At 48.5% G+C, this 15,454-nt stretch overlaps 1 protein-coding gene across 1 annotated transcript; it reads left to right on the top strand.

Moving 5' to 3' along the window:
- The first annotated feature begins 6,065 nt into the window (after positions 1-6,065).
- On the top strand, positions 6,066-15,117 carry LOC135914735 (uncharacterized). The gene is made up of 3 exons (XM_065447663.1): positions 6,066-6,188; positions 7,337-7,547; positions 12,541-15,117. Exons 2-3 carry the CDS (start codon positions 7,494-7,496, stop codon positions 14,131-14,133), a joined length of 1,647 nt encoding a protein of 548 aa, XP_065303735.1. The 5' UTR covers positions 6,066-6,188; positions 7,337-7,493; the 3' UTR covers positions 14,134-15,117.
- Positions 15,118-15,454: the final 337 nt, after the last annotated feature.

Below are 15,454 nucleotides of genomic sequence, written 5' to 3'. Positions count from 1 at the left end.
CCATTTCTCCTCGATTGCCGACAAGACCAGAGTACTATTGTTGTTGCAAAACAAAAGGTCGTTGACGATGCAAACAACAAATGAAAACAGCCAAACATAACTTAAGTGGCCTAACTACACGAACAGCATATTTCCAATCTATCGCAGTGGTGTACTTATCGCACGTACTGGTACCACTGAACAATCTGGTCAACCTCACAAGTACGTAATCACAAGCGCACTAGCCTTGTGGTCACTAAACAAAACGCGTACTTGCGTTGTAGGCAAACTTTTCATTCACGCTTACTCACGTTTCTTCCCTGAAAGTCCTACAGGACACGTGACATAAACAAACAATCAAACTTGCGGGACTTACACACTCCGCAGAACTCTTAAAATAATGCGTCTTCTAATAACTAGTTCCAGACATGCTCACTAAAGAAGTCAGAATACGGTTGCCCTCAACACACACGAGCAACCCAGTCATAAATCTGCTTCCTTCCGTCCACACAGGACATGCGCTAATGGAACTAAAAACGCTTCTCCGTGCAAATCACGCACTTACTGAAAATCTACGCGCTTAACCTTAGAAAATTCAGAAACACTTAAAAAGAAAGAAGGTTAAATAACACACACGCGCGTTACGATAGGCCTCTCAACAATAACCTTGGCCCTCAGGTTACTCACACACACAAAAAAAAGCCTATCTACTTATTAATGAGCATCTCGCGAGACTACATGTTTACACAAACGCGTCTTTCAAATCTCGGAGCTTTCTCAAACCAAAACATAAACAAAGCTCAAAGCTCAAACCTTACACCTTGAAAGAAATCCTAGTCTCAAATCGCGAACACTTTCCGATGCTCAAAAATAAAACAAATTAACATTTCACTTCTACGGAAGCTCTCTTGGCCTCCCTTTCCAAACGCTTACGTCTGACCCATACTTTGAGTCGAACCCGCGGTGGGCGTGGTTTGAAAGCTACTCTGGCTGCCGAGAGACAACAAAAGGGCTGATTCACTATCAGCTCCCCCAAGACGTTACGGTCTCCTGCCATTTTGCGTCCTCCCGCCCCGCTTTCAACAGGACCTCGACTGACCGCGTCGCTACTCCCCACCTGGTCTCGTCCTGCCACCTTGCGTTTCTTCGAACTGCACGCTGAGCTATGAAAAGAACTACGGAACGACGAGGAGTTTAACAGCCCCGTGCCCTTTGTCCGCGTCCATGCAGAACAGGCTTCGCGGTCCCCCTTTGACCTGTGGCTCGCTCGTTTTGGATGCGTCAACATCGTCCGTGACGACCGCACCTTTTTCCTCGCGCCCTGCCCATTTGGGTTTCTCGCCATCTTTGGCGGCGCGACATTAGTTACCGTCTTTCGGTCTTTACCGCGCTTCTTTTTACGGCGCTTTCTCTTTGCACTCGCTTTCATGTCGCCTTCTCGTGCCTCGTGCTGGCCGGTACACATTTCGTCGGCCCGGATCGGTCTCTTACCCGCACAGTCTGAGTGATTCTCACTTAAAGCAACACTCTCTCTGCCTCGACTGGCGGACAGCCCAACCGACTCTGGCACAATGCAGCAGGCTTTACTCGAGTTAGACAACTCGCACTCTTGCGAACTGCCCTCTGCTACATTGCCCAGCTCACGCTGTGCATCGGCACACAGCCCGTCGGTATCGATCGCTGTCTCACGCGCACAGTCCGAATGATTAACAACTGAATCATCCCTATCTAGGCCATCTAGACTGGCGGAGAGCCGCACCGATCCCTGAACAATGCAGTTGTTCTCTCGTGGACTACGGAGCTCGCCATCCAGAGAACTACTCTCAACTGCATCGTCCAGCTCGCACTTCACTTCTGCACGCACATCTGGCTCGACATGGGTGCTCGCTTCTGTCGGGTCAGAAGTACCCTTTTCTTCGCTAGCAACCTCGCTAACATTACCAGCGACGCACACTTTCGGTAACTGTGCCAATTTGTTCGCAGCTGGCCTAGCTGTCTCTACAGTCATCTGTTGGCACAGCACCTCGTCGCTCTCCTTGCGGCCTTTAACGGCCTCTGTTGCCATTAAGGCATCGTTAGCAGCTAGCCTTTTCCCTTCACTTATGAATCGGCAGCCAATCTCACAGGCACTACTCTTCTCGTCGGCTTTTGGCGAAAATCTGCTAGACACTTCCTCATTCTTTCGCTCTGTACTACCTACAGAATTCTCAGACAGCCGTTGTCTCTGTGCCAATAACTGATCACAATACTGTATCTCTTTGATCAGTGCTGCCTTCTCTCTCTCATACTTTTGCTCACGCTCAAGCTTACGTTGATTCTCACGATCGTGAAGCTCACACCTAAGAGTAAGTTCTTGAAGCTCATGCTTCCGTTCATTCTCGCGTTCTTCACGCTTATGCTTACTCCTAAGTTCACGACGCTCTCGCAAACGTACACGACGCACACGCTCCCGTGGCTCCTGTATCACCTCCCAAGCAAGCGCAATGCTTTTGTCATCATTGTCACTATCATTAATCGCCTTTATTATAGCTGGCGTTTCCATCCGTTCGTCCGCCTCAACTCCCAAATCGTCGCACACCAACAACAAGTCTAACCTCGTCAACCTTCTAAGATCCATGGCAGCTGCCCCGACAGGTGGTTAAAACTGTTTTCCTTAATTAATTTGTGCAAACACACAATGCAACAAACTCCCGATTCCCAGAACTATCAAAATGAACACACAACATTTGAGTCTGGCGAATCATAAGGAAAAAAACCACGCGCTCACTTACGGTTGCAGCACCCTGCCATCCGGTTCATTCGTCCGCTGTTCCCGGTTCCTCCGGACTCCCTGGGTCGAAGGCACGCTCCTTCTTCGCTACTCCCAGTTTCTTCGGACCTCTTTCGACGAAGGCTCACTCTTCTTCGCTCTTCCCGGTTCCTTAGGGTCTCTCTCGACGAAGGTTGATCCGTAGCGCTGCCACCAGCTGATGCATTCGGAGGCGATCCTACCGCTGCCAACCAGATGTAGGGGTTGAAGGACGGACTCCGGGATGAAAACCCAAACTTGGGAGGGATTTATTCTACATTATGTACAGAGAGGTGAGCGTCAATTACCAGTCGTACAGTCATTACGGGCCGGCAGCAACTCGGACGCTGCGGCCCGCGGCAAGAAGTTCGAGAGAGGTGAATCAGGGAATGTCCCAGAATGCTCAGGTCTCTCTGGAAGGCTTCTTATAAACCCTTCGAGCACTGGAAGTCACGTCATGTTCGACCAATAGGAGAGTCCGCTCCGATGACGCCACTTTCAGCCAATGGTTGGCGCCCGTATCGCGTTGTCACACCCGGCGGCTCTCTGCGGTCTTGCCTCGCAGTGGTGCAACCCACTTCTTCTAAGATGGAGAAGGAGGGGGGGGGGCGCTCATGCTCCATTGTACAAGGGCCCACCTGCTTCCAGTGACTCGGCTCCGCAGCGGTGGCAAATGCCTTCTTCAAAGCCGAAGGGGGACGATTGAGCTCCATTGTACGAGGCCCCCTTCTAATCCCGGCGACGCACGAACTTGTTGGCACGTGAACTTGTTGCCTTAAACTTGTTTGCTCGGCCGCTTCTCTGGAATGCGCTTTCCTGCTTCTGCATTCCTCAATTAGCTGTGCTGCAATCCGATGTGGTCTGGGGAACTCGAAGTAATCGCAGGAAACAGCTCCATATCTAACAGAGGGCAGTGAGTTGTAAATTGAATCGGTAAGTCACGCGTTCATTCGCAGCACGTCCGACTCGATGACGATGATCGACTTTGTGGTGATTTGGCGCTCTTTAAACTTCTGAAGATAAAAAAGTAAATGACCTTGAAAAGGAAATGCAGCGTCATTGGTGATCGAAGAACGGTGCGGCTCTCTACAGACACAGGAAGGTTTACATGATACAAGACTGATCTAAACAAAGCTGGCGCTTGTCCGTCTTAATTCATTCCAGCTTTTTCATCTGACCAGAACGGTGCTAAATCGTTAGCCTTGTTCTCATGGCCCTTGTACCAGAGAAAGAAAGACTGAAGATTATTGAACTGTGTTCTAGGAACTATACTCAAAAGAAGATAGCAGAGATGACAGGACGGTCTCTTAAAGCTGTCAATAGGATTTTGCAGGCCTACAAGAAAGAAGGGCGCATCAAGGATGCCCCTCGGGGACGTCCCCCAAGGGCCACAACGGACGAGGAGGATTTGTCTATTGTTGCGGCTGCTGTTGACGCCCCCCACGCTTCACTTCAAGAGCTACGACAAAGCTTGCAGCTGAAGGCTTCGCGGTCTACCGTGAGGCGGCGGCTCAATGAAGCCGGCCTGAGGAGCAGATCAGCCGCGCAAAAGCCATTACTTAGGGCCACAAATAGAGTAAAGCGGCTCCATTTTGCACAAGAACATGAAGGGTGGACCGTGTCGCAATGGAAAAACGTTGTATTCAGTGATGAATCCACGTTTACGACCGCTGGCGACCAGCGAGACCGAATTTGGCGCCCCGCCAAGACACGGTAAGTTATTTTCTGGAAGCAATTGTTACTCAACCATACAAGTAAGACAGTAGTTCATAATATTTAAGTTTGTTTACCTCGCATGCGGATCCAGCCTAATTTTATTTGCTTTGGGAAGACGAATAATTCAGTGTTAAGATATTTCTCCACTTATGTAAAAAGTGCAACTATAATAGGCTAATATATTTGCTTGGTAAAGTAGGCCTCTGCACCTCGAGTGAACAACTTATTGCGGTAAGTATTGAAGTTTCACCATCGCACGCAGTGCATGCGCTTGTGATTCGAGCCAGTGGTCGCAATGCATGCTGTAAACATGAACTTCTGTGTGGTTGGTCCAGATTATTAGACAAGTTCATTATCTAATCTAAAATACCCGTAATCAATAGACGCTTTCTTTTCTTGTCCCAGCTATATGCTGCGGTACCTGCAACGGGTCGCTGCGAGCGGGCGCACAAGTGTGAGCGTGTGGGCTTGCATTACTAAAGATGGTCTTGGCCCACTGATACGCTTAGAAGGCAAGTTCACCGCTGAAAGGTACGGGGCAATCATAGACGATGTACTCATTCCCCACGTTCTTGACGGCCCGTTCCCAGAAGGCGACTATATATTCCAACACGATAGGTCGCCGATGCACACTGCTCGTGTTGTCCAAGAACTGCTGCATGAGCGCGGCGTCACTGTCCTGGAGTGGCCGCCCCAATCCCCGGACCTCAACATCATTGAAAATGTCTGGGGCTTATTGAAATTATCGCTGGCGCGCCATCCTCTGCATGGGTTGTCCGAGGACAGGCTCTGGTCCACCATCGTGAGCGAGTGGGACGTGCTCCGAATGGACACATCACTTACGGAGTCACATTACACATCACTGCCCTCCAAAATAAGCGCTGTCATCGCTGCCGCTGGGGACATGACGAGATACTAGGTGATGTTTGGAGCGTGCCGCGTGCATTTCCTCGTCGGCTGACAGAGCCTGTCTTGTGTAAAGAACTATTGTCGACAAGAAACACTTCCAGCTCAATGCCTTAACCTAAAGGATTATTTTATTCTTATCCGTTTGTTTCATCGTGTTCGACTCGCATAGTCATTATATTGAGTGTTCTGTTTTCCTTTCGCGTCAAATAAAGACCGAGCACGTTGCGCGCACAGTTCGGTGTCCCTTTCTTGTAGCTGCGTGTTACGGTAACACACACAGCGAAGAAATATACGTGCACGCACTAAGTACCCCGGCCTTTCGAAAGAACGAAAGAAGCCTGTCGTCAAAAGAAGTTCGTAGAACTCGAATGTGGCCAATGAAAGCTCAGAGTTTGGCGTTGCACAACGCTTAATAAGTAATATCGGCTCAGTTCCCGCAGTAACAATGGAATACGCGCACTGCCTCTGACCGTAGCACTCTTCCTGACAATGCGGCCAGCGCGCGCCTCCGTAGCAGACGACGCAGATCACAACTCCGCCCCTAGAGCGTCTGCGCCTGCGCGAGCTGCTTCCGCCGCGCGACTCCAGCGCTCGCCGCATCGCCGATGCCACGCGCTCCGAGTTTTCCCCTAAGTGTGAAACAGACTGTACATCATAAGCAGCAGTGGGGATACGGACGCACAGTAGTTGACACCAGGGGCGCCACCGCCAGAAGAAGCCTGTCAGTAGGCCGCGCTCGGATGGCCGGAGCCGCGCGTTCCAGACGAGCGGGAAAGCAAGATGGCCATGTTTCTTGGTCAGTTGTTGTTTTATTATTTGTGCATTTGCAACAAGGACTGTCAAGGTCGGCTACGTTTGTGCTAGGTTGAAGATTTGTGTCAAGCAAGTGGATTAGTGCCGTACATTGAGAGCACCGACGGTGGGAACGCACCCGAGTAAAAATAATCGTGAGGAGTAACAAAATAAACTTGCGCTCGGAAAAAGTGCATAACGTAGAAATGCCCACATTTATATCGATATCTTAAGTGATGTCCAGTGAAACATCACTGTATGAAATAGGAATACAGGATCTGCGCCAGACGCACCTTCATTTATTTAACTATTGATATATATAAGAATCTGGGACTCGCTATTGGCTATTCGTCCAGATATGTGTATGGCTACATATCGTATACTAATTTTATTCACATAGAGTAGATGTTGTAATTTTGTAAGTGTGCCCTAATTAACTTCGCCTTAATTAACAGCAAAAGTCATGGGTTCGACTCCCACCAAGGGTTGAGGGTTCGACTCCAAATTTTCTGCCATTGAATTTTCCAGAGGGTCAAATTTTCGACCCATGAGTCATCTTAGCCTTTCACCTTAAAAAACAGAGACCATTCAAAGCATATTTTTCTTGCGTCTCTGAGCTTGCGCCTTTCTTCGTTCTTGTTCGTTGTGCAGTCGTTAAATATGAACCGATGTACTTTTTCCAACTTTCTATGCTAATAAATGTAATTTTTATTTCGCGCGCCTACGAGCTTGCTTCCGCTTTGGTTTGGTGCCAATGGTTGAAACTCAGCCCATCAAAGGGGATCGGCGATGAATCGGGTGGCTGTAGGTGAAAGGAGAATGCCTAAATAGAATTTTGTAATTGAAGAATGAGATAATGAACGAATACTAATCGTTAATACGAATTTTCAGGCTACATTATTCTAAAATTCGAAGTTAACATTTTTGTGTTTATGCTCAGCAAAATAAAACGATAAAACTAACATGGCAGTCTCTTTGTCTCGCTTAAAAAATTAAATGTGGCATCGCCTACTTTCCTATTGCTTCGAGCCCATGACTTCACCGGTGCATCAATTTGGCTCGTCTTCGTCTTTGGCTGAGCAGACTTGTTGCGCAGAAACACGCAGCATATCATGAATCATGAACAGGTCAACCTCGCGTCACGTGGTGCAGCCCCGAGACAGCGCACCACGAGCAATGCGTGACCACGGAAGGGCGCTGATGCTCACGTGAGTCGCGCGAGGCACGATCCAGCCACCGGCCCTGCTCGGTTCCAGGGATTGCGCCGAGCATCACGTCCAAACCCAGAGGCAGTGCAGCTACGCGGCCGATGATGCCGATGGACCTGAGGCGACGGCGACGCTCCAGCGACAATGTAACTAAGGTGAGAGTGGACTACAATACGGTTGAGTGGGACGAGCGGCTGGGGCGGCGCATCCTTTGGGCGAACGCCACCTCCGCGGCGGGTCGTCCCGGCATTGCACTACCTTGGGATTTTTTTTTTCTACACGTGGACACGATAGTGGGGAAAGTAGCCCTTAAAAGCACACTAAAGGAAAATACTAAGTCCACGTGGAGTGTTTAAATACCATTCCAGAAACCTCGAAACGCGTGTTTAGTGCCAAGAAGAGACTTAGTTTACGAGAAAATTGTATCTGAAGGGTCCGCATACCTTTTCCGAAATTCAAATCTCCCGCCACCCAACCGGCGGAGTTGTGACGTTGCATACGCCACCACCGCCCTTTGCTGCCGTCGGCGAGTAAAATGGCGCCCGACAGATGGCGGCACCGAGCCAATACAAAGCGACGGATTCGCCGCTGCAGCTGCTTTTTCGTCAAGTGGCCTAGACCGTTCGGGCGTACCGTGACATAACATCGCAGTTGAAATCTCTGCTACTTGCAGTTTGTGCGTGTTTCGCGGGCCAGCAAAACCAGCGCAGCACTACGCGATCGGGAAAGCAGTGAAACGCGAAAGCGTGGGCGGCGCAGAGACGAGTGAAAACGAAAACTTTCGACCGCCCGCGTCGTTGTCAACGGTAATTTCAATTAGTTCAGAGCATGAAATGGAACTGGACCAGCAGCATTTTATTTCCCCTCATAGTACAAAACGAGGATGCTTTTTGCAACGACTAGTTGAGTACTATTGACAGAATTTAACTGAGGAATGCTTTCGCAATCGGGCAAGTGCTTCAATGTCCCGGGCGAATCTCTAATCGTGTCATGCATTTACCTCGATTTCTCGATCATTAAAACTCTGTTCACTAGAATATTGACACCTTAGAGATTCTCGAGCAATAATCAGTCACTTACGCTTGACTTTGTATTTGCCTTTAGTGTCCCTTTAACAGCTTCGCCGTAAAATGAAAGAAAAAAACAGCGGCGGGGTAGCTTAATTAGTGGCTGCATAGTGGATTTGGCGTTGCCCTACTAAACTCGAGCTCACGAGTCCAAGCCAGGTCGCGCAATTCCATGGGAACGAAATGGAAAAATTTTTGTATTTCTGTTTATAGGAACCTTAAAGAAAGCCAGGTGGTGAGAACTGAAAAGGGTGCCTCATAAGCATGTCTCCTGACGTAAAACACAAGAATTTGTTTAATGTTAGAAAAAGAAAAAAAAAGAAGGTAGCTGCGTCCGTCGGCTTTTTTCTAGGGGTGTAAACGAAAGAAATTAATCTCTAGTGTGATTTTTGAGAAAAACACGTTACGCTTATCGCGTATTTCATACCTAAACGCAATACCGCAGCCGACTGTACGTCCGCACAACTAAGCAGCTTCTGTACAAGAAACGGGTGCTTTCAGTTATCCGGTGCACTATCATAAGGGCAATAACAAAGCATTCAAAGGAACGGCATGCTTCACATACACGTAGAGATATTTGTAGATCTGCTGTGTTCGTTGAAACAGAAGTGTGGTACCACATTGGGCACCCAGCTTTAATGGTTTGCAGACATGGTGAGACTGACAAAAAAAAGTTTTCCTTGCCTGAATCAAGTTAGCAGGCTGGCCCTAAACGGGGCGTTTATATTGAATGACAGCTAGGAAGTTCTTCAGCTGAACCGATAAGAACCCGTGCGTTAATTCTCTTGGGAATTGATCCGCGTCTGGGCAACAGCCACCAATGTCCAGCAGCACAATCTTTCGGAATAAGAGTCCTCACTTGCATCGGCCCCTCACCTTCGGGGCTTCAAAAGTGCTGTTATTCGTTACATTCGAACGCAAACGGCTATTCAACAAAGTTTAATAGTGAATTCTTAAGTCGAATACGATCTGAATGGCAATTACCATTCGATTAGACTATATGTTTGTACTTCATTTCGCCTGCTGGCACGTCGAAGGAGATCGCCAGGCAAGGCACGGAGATTGGTAAATGCTTTCCGGTCTCCCTGATTCAATCTGAGCACAGAGGCAATATCTTGTCCCTAACACTGTTGTTCATATTAACCTTAATTACTTTTCTCAGAAAGTCGATTGGTTCACCTATAGGGCTGGTGCAGCTTTTAAAAGAAACACGCTTGTCCCAGTCAGGAGTTCTCACTTCTTCAATCAGTGCAGTTAGAATGTCTAATAGTTTTACTTTTGCATATATTTCGTGGATATATATGGATATGTATGTCTATGTACCGTTAGATTTACCTAGAAGTGCACTGTTCATCTCCATCTCTTCGCGCCACGCGGTCAACAACCCTGGTTTATTTCACCATAATATTGTTATATTTGATCATTGTCCCTGACACGATATCAATAAAATTTTCTTTCGTAGCTTCATGTTGTAGATAGGCGGCTCCTGGGGGGAAAAATAACGTGTTACTTTTATAAAACAGTCTTAAAAATAGCGCGTCACCTGGCTAAAGCTACAATTGATACACGCCGACAAGAGACGCGGGCGCAGGAGAACAAGTAAAACCATGAAAAAAAATTCCTGCACTGACTTTCCGCCAGAAAAGCTGGGCGTCCGCCAGCCGGACGACGCGCTCGACAGCGACAGTAAAATTGAAGCCGTTATGTTGTATAACCCATGCCTCAAATATGTTTACGTAGAAAAAAAGTGTCAATATAACTTTGCAGTGGAAGTAATGCACTATTGTGAGATCGTGCGGGCGCAATCGGTCTGTAGGGCCCACAGCGAAATTACGTTGAATATGAAACGAAGCGCCCCAATCCAGTTCACTCGCAAAATGTTTGCACAGGCGGCGCCTCAGCGGGAAGGCGCCGTTCGGCCCATTCAACCATTGTCTAGTACGCTGTAGTAAGGTCCCTGAATAAAACAAACGTTAGGCATTTCCCTCAATCTCAGTTTTGTTGCTCTCTTCGGTAAAGAAGAGCTATTAATGACGCAGCGGCGTCTAGCCATGTGTGTGTGTCGCTATGCTGCTGACCCCGAGGTTGACGGTTTGACTCTCGTCCTAGGCAGTCACATTTCGGTGGTGGCCGCATTCCAATTTTCTTAGACGCCGAAGAGATTGCTACTAAATTCGAACTGGAGGCTAAAGTTCAAAGTAGCATCTGCATACATTAAAAGAAGACGGAACACATGTTCCTTGTAACCACGAGGAAGCGCTATGTTCAATGATTGCGTAGTCAATATTTAAGCAAGATATAAACCGGGGACCCAAATGCACATCATTTTGCGTGAAGTAACGCACTGCGTACTAAACGCAGCCAAAGCTATAAACCCCAACGATGTTGCGTATACGCGCCTTTATACCGTGTCGGCATTTGAAGTTTAGTTGATGTACCTGAAAGGGGCAGCCGCGGCGGGTGCGCCGATGTCGAAATGCGCCATTGCAGGGCACGCCCAAAACCAGAATTATTCCATTTATAGTCATGCTATCTTTGTGTTTTAACCGTTCACGTACGTCTCCTGAATGTCGATAGCTTCACATACAGAAAAAGTATTCGCAACTGGTACGTAATCCTGCGCCTGGTCAGTTTCTGCGGTCACCTATGCAGTTGCGATTTAGCTTTGGGAAGTGACTTTGACGTAATGAGTAAAGAAATGAATGCTTCTGGCACCCCAAACTTACTCTCAGCTATCTGGCAGCTGGGAGTGGCGGCTACAGAAGGCGTCCTCCGCTGCCCGCTTGTGCACTGGGTGGGGAGTAGGCAACGCTCTCACGTGCAGCGACACGCGGCGCAAGTTCAATTGTATCTGCGTTGTTATCTCGCCCGATTGGCTGACTCCAGAGGTAACTTCTGTCCGAACGCGCTGTCTACCGTGAAACACTCCCTCAAGTAGACAAGATGTAGGTTGTGATGATGCTGCAGCATTACGTACGACCAGTTGCAGGACAGCCAACATATTTTTCGACAAACTGTACACGCGTGAACTTTCTCAAAAGTGAGATGAATACTTAAGATTTACTATTCGAATGAAGCTGACCGATGATTATTCTTGAAATAGGCGAATCGTAAATAGCGGAGAGGCAGTGCATTCATCTGCTATTTACGCTTACACTAGACATCGCCAGGCTTCTTTGTTAACAAATAAGCAACTTCTGGATAGGTCTTTATATGAGAGCTCCTTAGTCGTAGCCCGTGCGTGTGCAGCTTGCGACTCGGGATTTTATTTATTTATTTATTTATTTATTTATTTATTTATTTATTTATTTGTACATACTGCAGCCCCTATATGGGGCTATTGCAGGAGCGGGATAGACAAAAAAAAGTCATACAAAAGACAAGTAAACAATAACATATTAAAAATTAACAAGAAATAAGGCAGATGACACAAATGAAACTCAAAATAACAGCAACACTGAGAGTCAGTACAAAAACGAGAATGAGTCAATACACTGTAACAACAAGAAAATACATAAAATCAGGTGTGGTTAACTTTTAACAGGAAATCGTTTAGTGGCAGTGACCTAATTGTTCCGGGAATTAAGTTCCAGAATTCGATAGTACGTGAGAAAAAGCTGTATTTAAATTTATTAGATCGAGCAAAGTAAGGCCTAATATTAAGGTTATGGTGACTCCTACTTGACCAAGGAATGTCTGAAGGAATATATATGGGATGTGAGACACGATAAGAAAAATTGACGATGCCATGCAGAAACTTCAATGACTCAATGTGACGGCGTATGGATAAAGGGGTTAGGTTCAAAGAAAAGGCACGAGAGGGTGAAAAATAGTGATCATAGCGACGATATATGAACCTAATAGATTTTCGTTGTATGCTCTCAATGGAGTTAATGTCGCACTTCTTATGAGGGTTCCAGACAGGAGAAGCATAATGTAGGATTGGGCGAATTAAAGTTTTATGCGTTAGTAACTTAGTTACTAATTAGGGATTGTGGCATGTACCAGAAAAACGACAAGTTATTGCTGTGGAACGTGAAAAGAAGACAGGCGTACAAACCCAACGGGTGTTTGTGCCCAGGTTTGCGAGATGAGATCATGGAGAGGCTACCTACGAGACTACTCCGTGTGCCTGGTCGCCAGCTTTCGCGGCCTGCGGATAATCCGGAGCCGTCCCCGGGTGGACCTCGTGAAGTCGTGCACAGCCAGCGTGGCCGACAGCTGCTTCCTGCTTTCGGAGGGGCCCCCGTGCAACAAATCCGCGTGGGGCGCCAACATCGAGCTGCCCAAAGGACGGCTGGCCGCGGCTTGCCTGCGCACACGCGTGGTTCCTGCAGCGTACAACTTACAGCCCAGCCACTCGCTCGAGCTAGTCCATTGGCATCTGATGGATTACCACTCAGTGGACATCGTCGAGCTGTGCGAGTCGCACATGTCTCCTATTCAGTTTCCGTTCCGGAACGAGTTCCAACTGAGCCTAAAACTCAGGCCCGCCAAGCTCTGCTACCACCTGCTGGACGACTACCAGCCAAGGAATCTGATTGACTCACTCCCCTCCTTGATGACCGCGCTCTACATGCTGGACACTGGGAGCGTGCGCTTCTCGAGAGTCGTCGTTCACGAGCCAAGTGAACTGCCCCACAGTTTCTATGTCATGCGCGCGATCGTCTTCCTTGAAAACAGGAGCGACGGGTCCGACGCTGTGGCGCTGATACCTTGCTGCTCCACGCACCATGGTCAGCGCGAGTTCCACTTCGACGAGACGATAAAGGCAGTCAACTTCTGCTATGTGCTGTCCCGAGTGGTATCGCGTAGCGCGATCATCGTGAAGCTTATTGTGAGCCGCTATGCGCCGGACAGGCACAATACCCCCCAGGTTTTCGGGGCGCTCACGGGTTCTTGGTCCATCGGAGATCGGTGCGAGCTGCTCGGAACGTTCGAGGTGCAGAACTTGGAGCAGAACGACGCAAACGTCCGGGGCGTATCCAGAGCGCTGAGAGTCAGCGCGAACTTGAAGACATCGATGATCACATGCACTGCCACCTGCCAGGGCCTCCACTTGTCTGTCGCACCGGTTATTACGCACATTGCGACGCTCGCCAAAATTTACATCAGCGGCAATTCGGTGCCCGTTGACAACTTGAAAGGGAGGGCGATCGAGTTAAATGCGACGCTCAAGAAGCTAACAGTCAGCCAGGCGTGTCTTCGGAGCGATTATCGCTTGCGGCTTGCAGATGCCTTGTCGATCAACTGGACGCTAAAGCTTCCGAGCCTCCGCATGGTAATGCAGCCAGGGCTGGGAAATATCTGGACGCAAGTCGGCGAGAGAGACCTGAGAAGCAACATAGAGTTCAATGGCTGCTACGACGCGACCAACGTCCTGATCGGTTGTCTGCAGTGCGGCCCCAACATCTCTCACGTCACATTGGAACCGCACGCGTTTATGGCCTGGTCTAAATACCAGGAACTCAATGGCAGATTCTACTATGGTACTGCCAACGTCTCCAGTCCCGTGGTTCGGATGGGCCATGTAATCGACCGTTACGTAGCCGTGCTACCACCCACCATATTTGTCAGCTGGCACTATCCTCTCGACGCACAGCTGGCCTCCGCCACGCTGACTTCTCGGGCCGGGACGAAGCGCAGAGTTATCGGCAAGAGCCGCAGCCTCTGATCCCTCATCTTCGGCGGTTGGACGTTCGATCACCACGTGGCGACCGCCTTAAGTGACACGCTGCGCAGGAGCAGCGCCCACGACTATGTCACGTTCGACGCGGTGTCGCCGTCTCCCTGATGTAGGAGCCGCGAGGCCTAGAAACAAATTACACGCTCTTAGCCATCATCGACTGTAAGCAGCGCCACCCCGCACAGAACGTGTTCGGTACGCGCAACGCGGTTCGTGTTGCCGTCCGGCCTCCCATATGAGATGGCGATCCCGCTATTGAAGAAAGCGCTCGAGAGCCTGTCGCTACTCGTTAACCTGTCCCCACTGACTGGCCTGGCCGAAGCCGAGGTGGCTGAGGTGGTGATTCAGTGACAATGACACCAAGGCGCGCACTTCCTGGCCCTCGCTGGTGTCGCGAGGGAAAAACTTCAGTGTTACCCAATCAGTGGTTACCGCCTTCGCCAGTTATATAAACATAAATGGCGACGGCAGGACTCCTATTATGGACATATTATGGACATATTATGGGCTGTCGCCTGTGGTGCGACAATATATTGTAACCAACAAGTGCGTCACGGCTGGCCGTTGCAATAGTGCTAGAGATACCGAATTCCAGAACTAGCTGTACGCCGAGAATCGGAATTTTAAGTGTGTTGTTTTCGTTTTGATACATGCTAACCAGCGTGCGTTGGACAAAATGTCTGTGGCATCAGTCACTTGAGCACGGTTGGCTCGCGGCAGTGAGAATGGCACTGGCAATACATGCTTGAGGGATTTGACTTTTACTTCCGTATTCATTTTTTGCGCAATTATTCACGAGAAAGTGATAAAACCAAAGCTTCTTGCATGACAAGTTCAGTTAATGGTGCTCAAGGTTCCACGGAATTACCATCACTTCTGTGCAGTGTTGTTTTACTCGACAGTTTATTTTCCCGAAGTGGTTTTTGACGCTAAGTTTCAACAAAACGGTACATAAAATTATGTCGCTCTTAATATGGTTCTACTTAGTCCGAGAACATCAATGCGGCATATTGATTGCGGCGATGTGTTGGACCATTAGAGTTACACAATGGGTACCAAGAGAAGGGAAACGCAATCGAGGACGACAGAAAACTAGGTGGAGTGATGAAAATAGGAAATGCGCTGGCGGTAGTTGGAATCGGTTGGCGCAGGACAGGGGTAATTAGAGATCGCAGAGAGAAGCCTTCGTCCTGCAGTGGACGTAAAACAGTATTATTATTATTATTATTATTATTATTATTATTATTATTATTATTATTATGTTTTCTTATTCGATGCTCTCTTGACCGTAAGAATGTACGCTCTTTTG

Source organism: Dermacentor albipictus, unplaced genomic scaffold, assembly GCF_038994185.2.
Source record: "Dermacentor albipictus isolate Rhodes 1998 colony unplaced genomic scaffold, USDA_Dalb.pri_finalv2 scaffold_14, whole genome shotgun sequence".
In the NCBI taxonomy this organism is placed as follows: Eukaryota; Metazoa; Arthropoda; class Arachnida; order Ixodida; family Ixodidae; genus Dermacentor; species Dermacentor albipictus.
The sequence above is the reverse complement of the archived record's forward strand: the minus strand, read 5'-3'. Positions and strand labels throughout refer to the sequence as shown.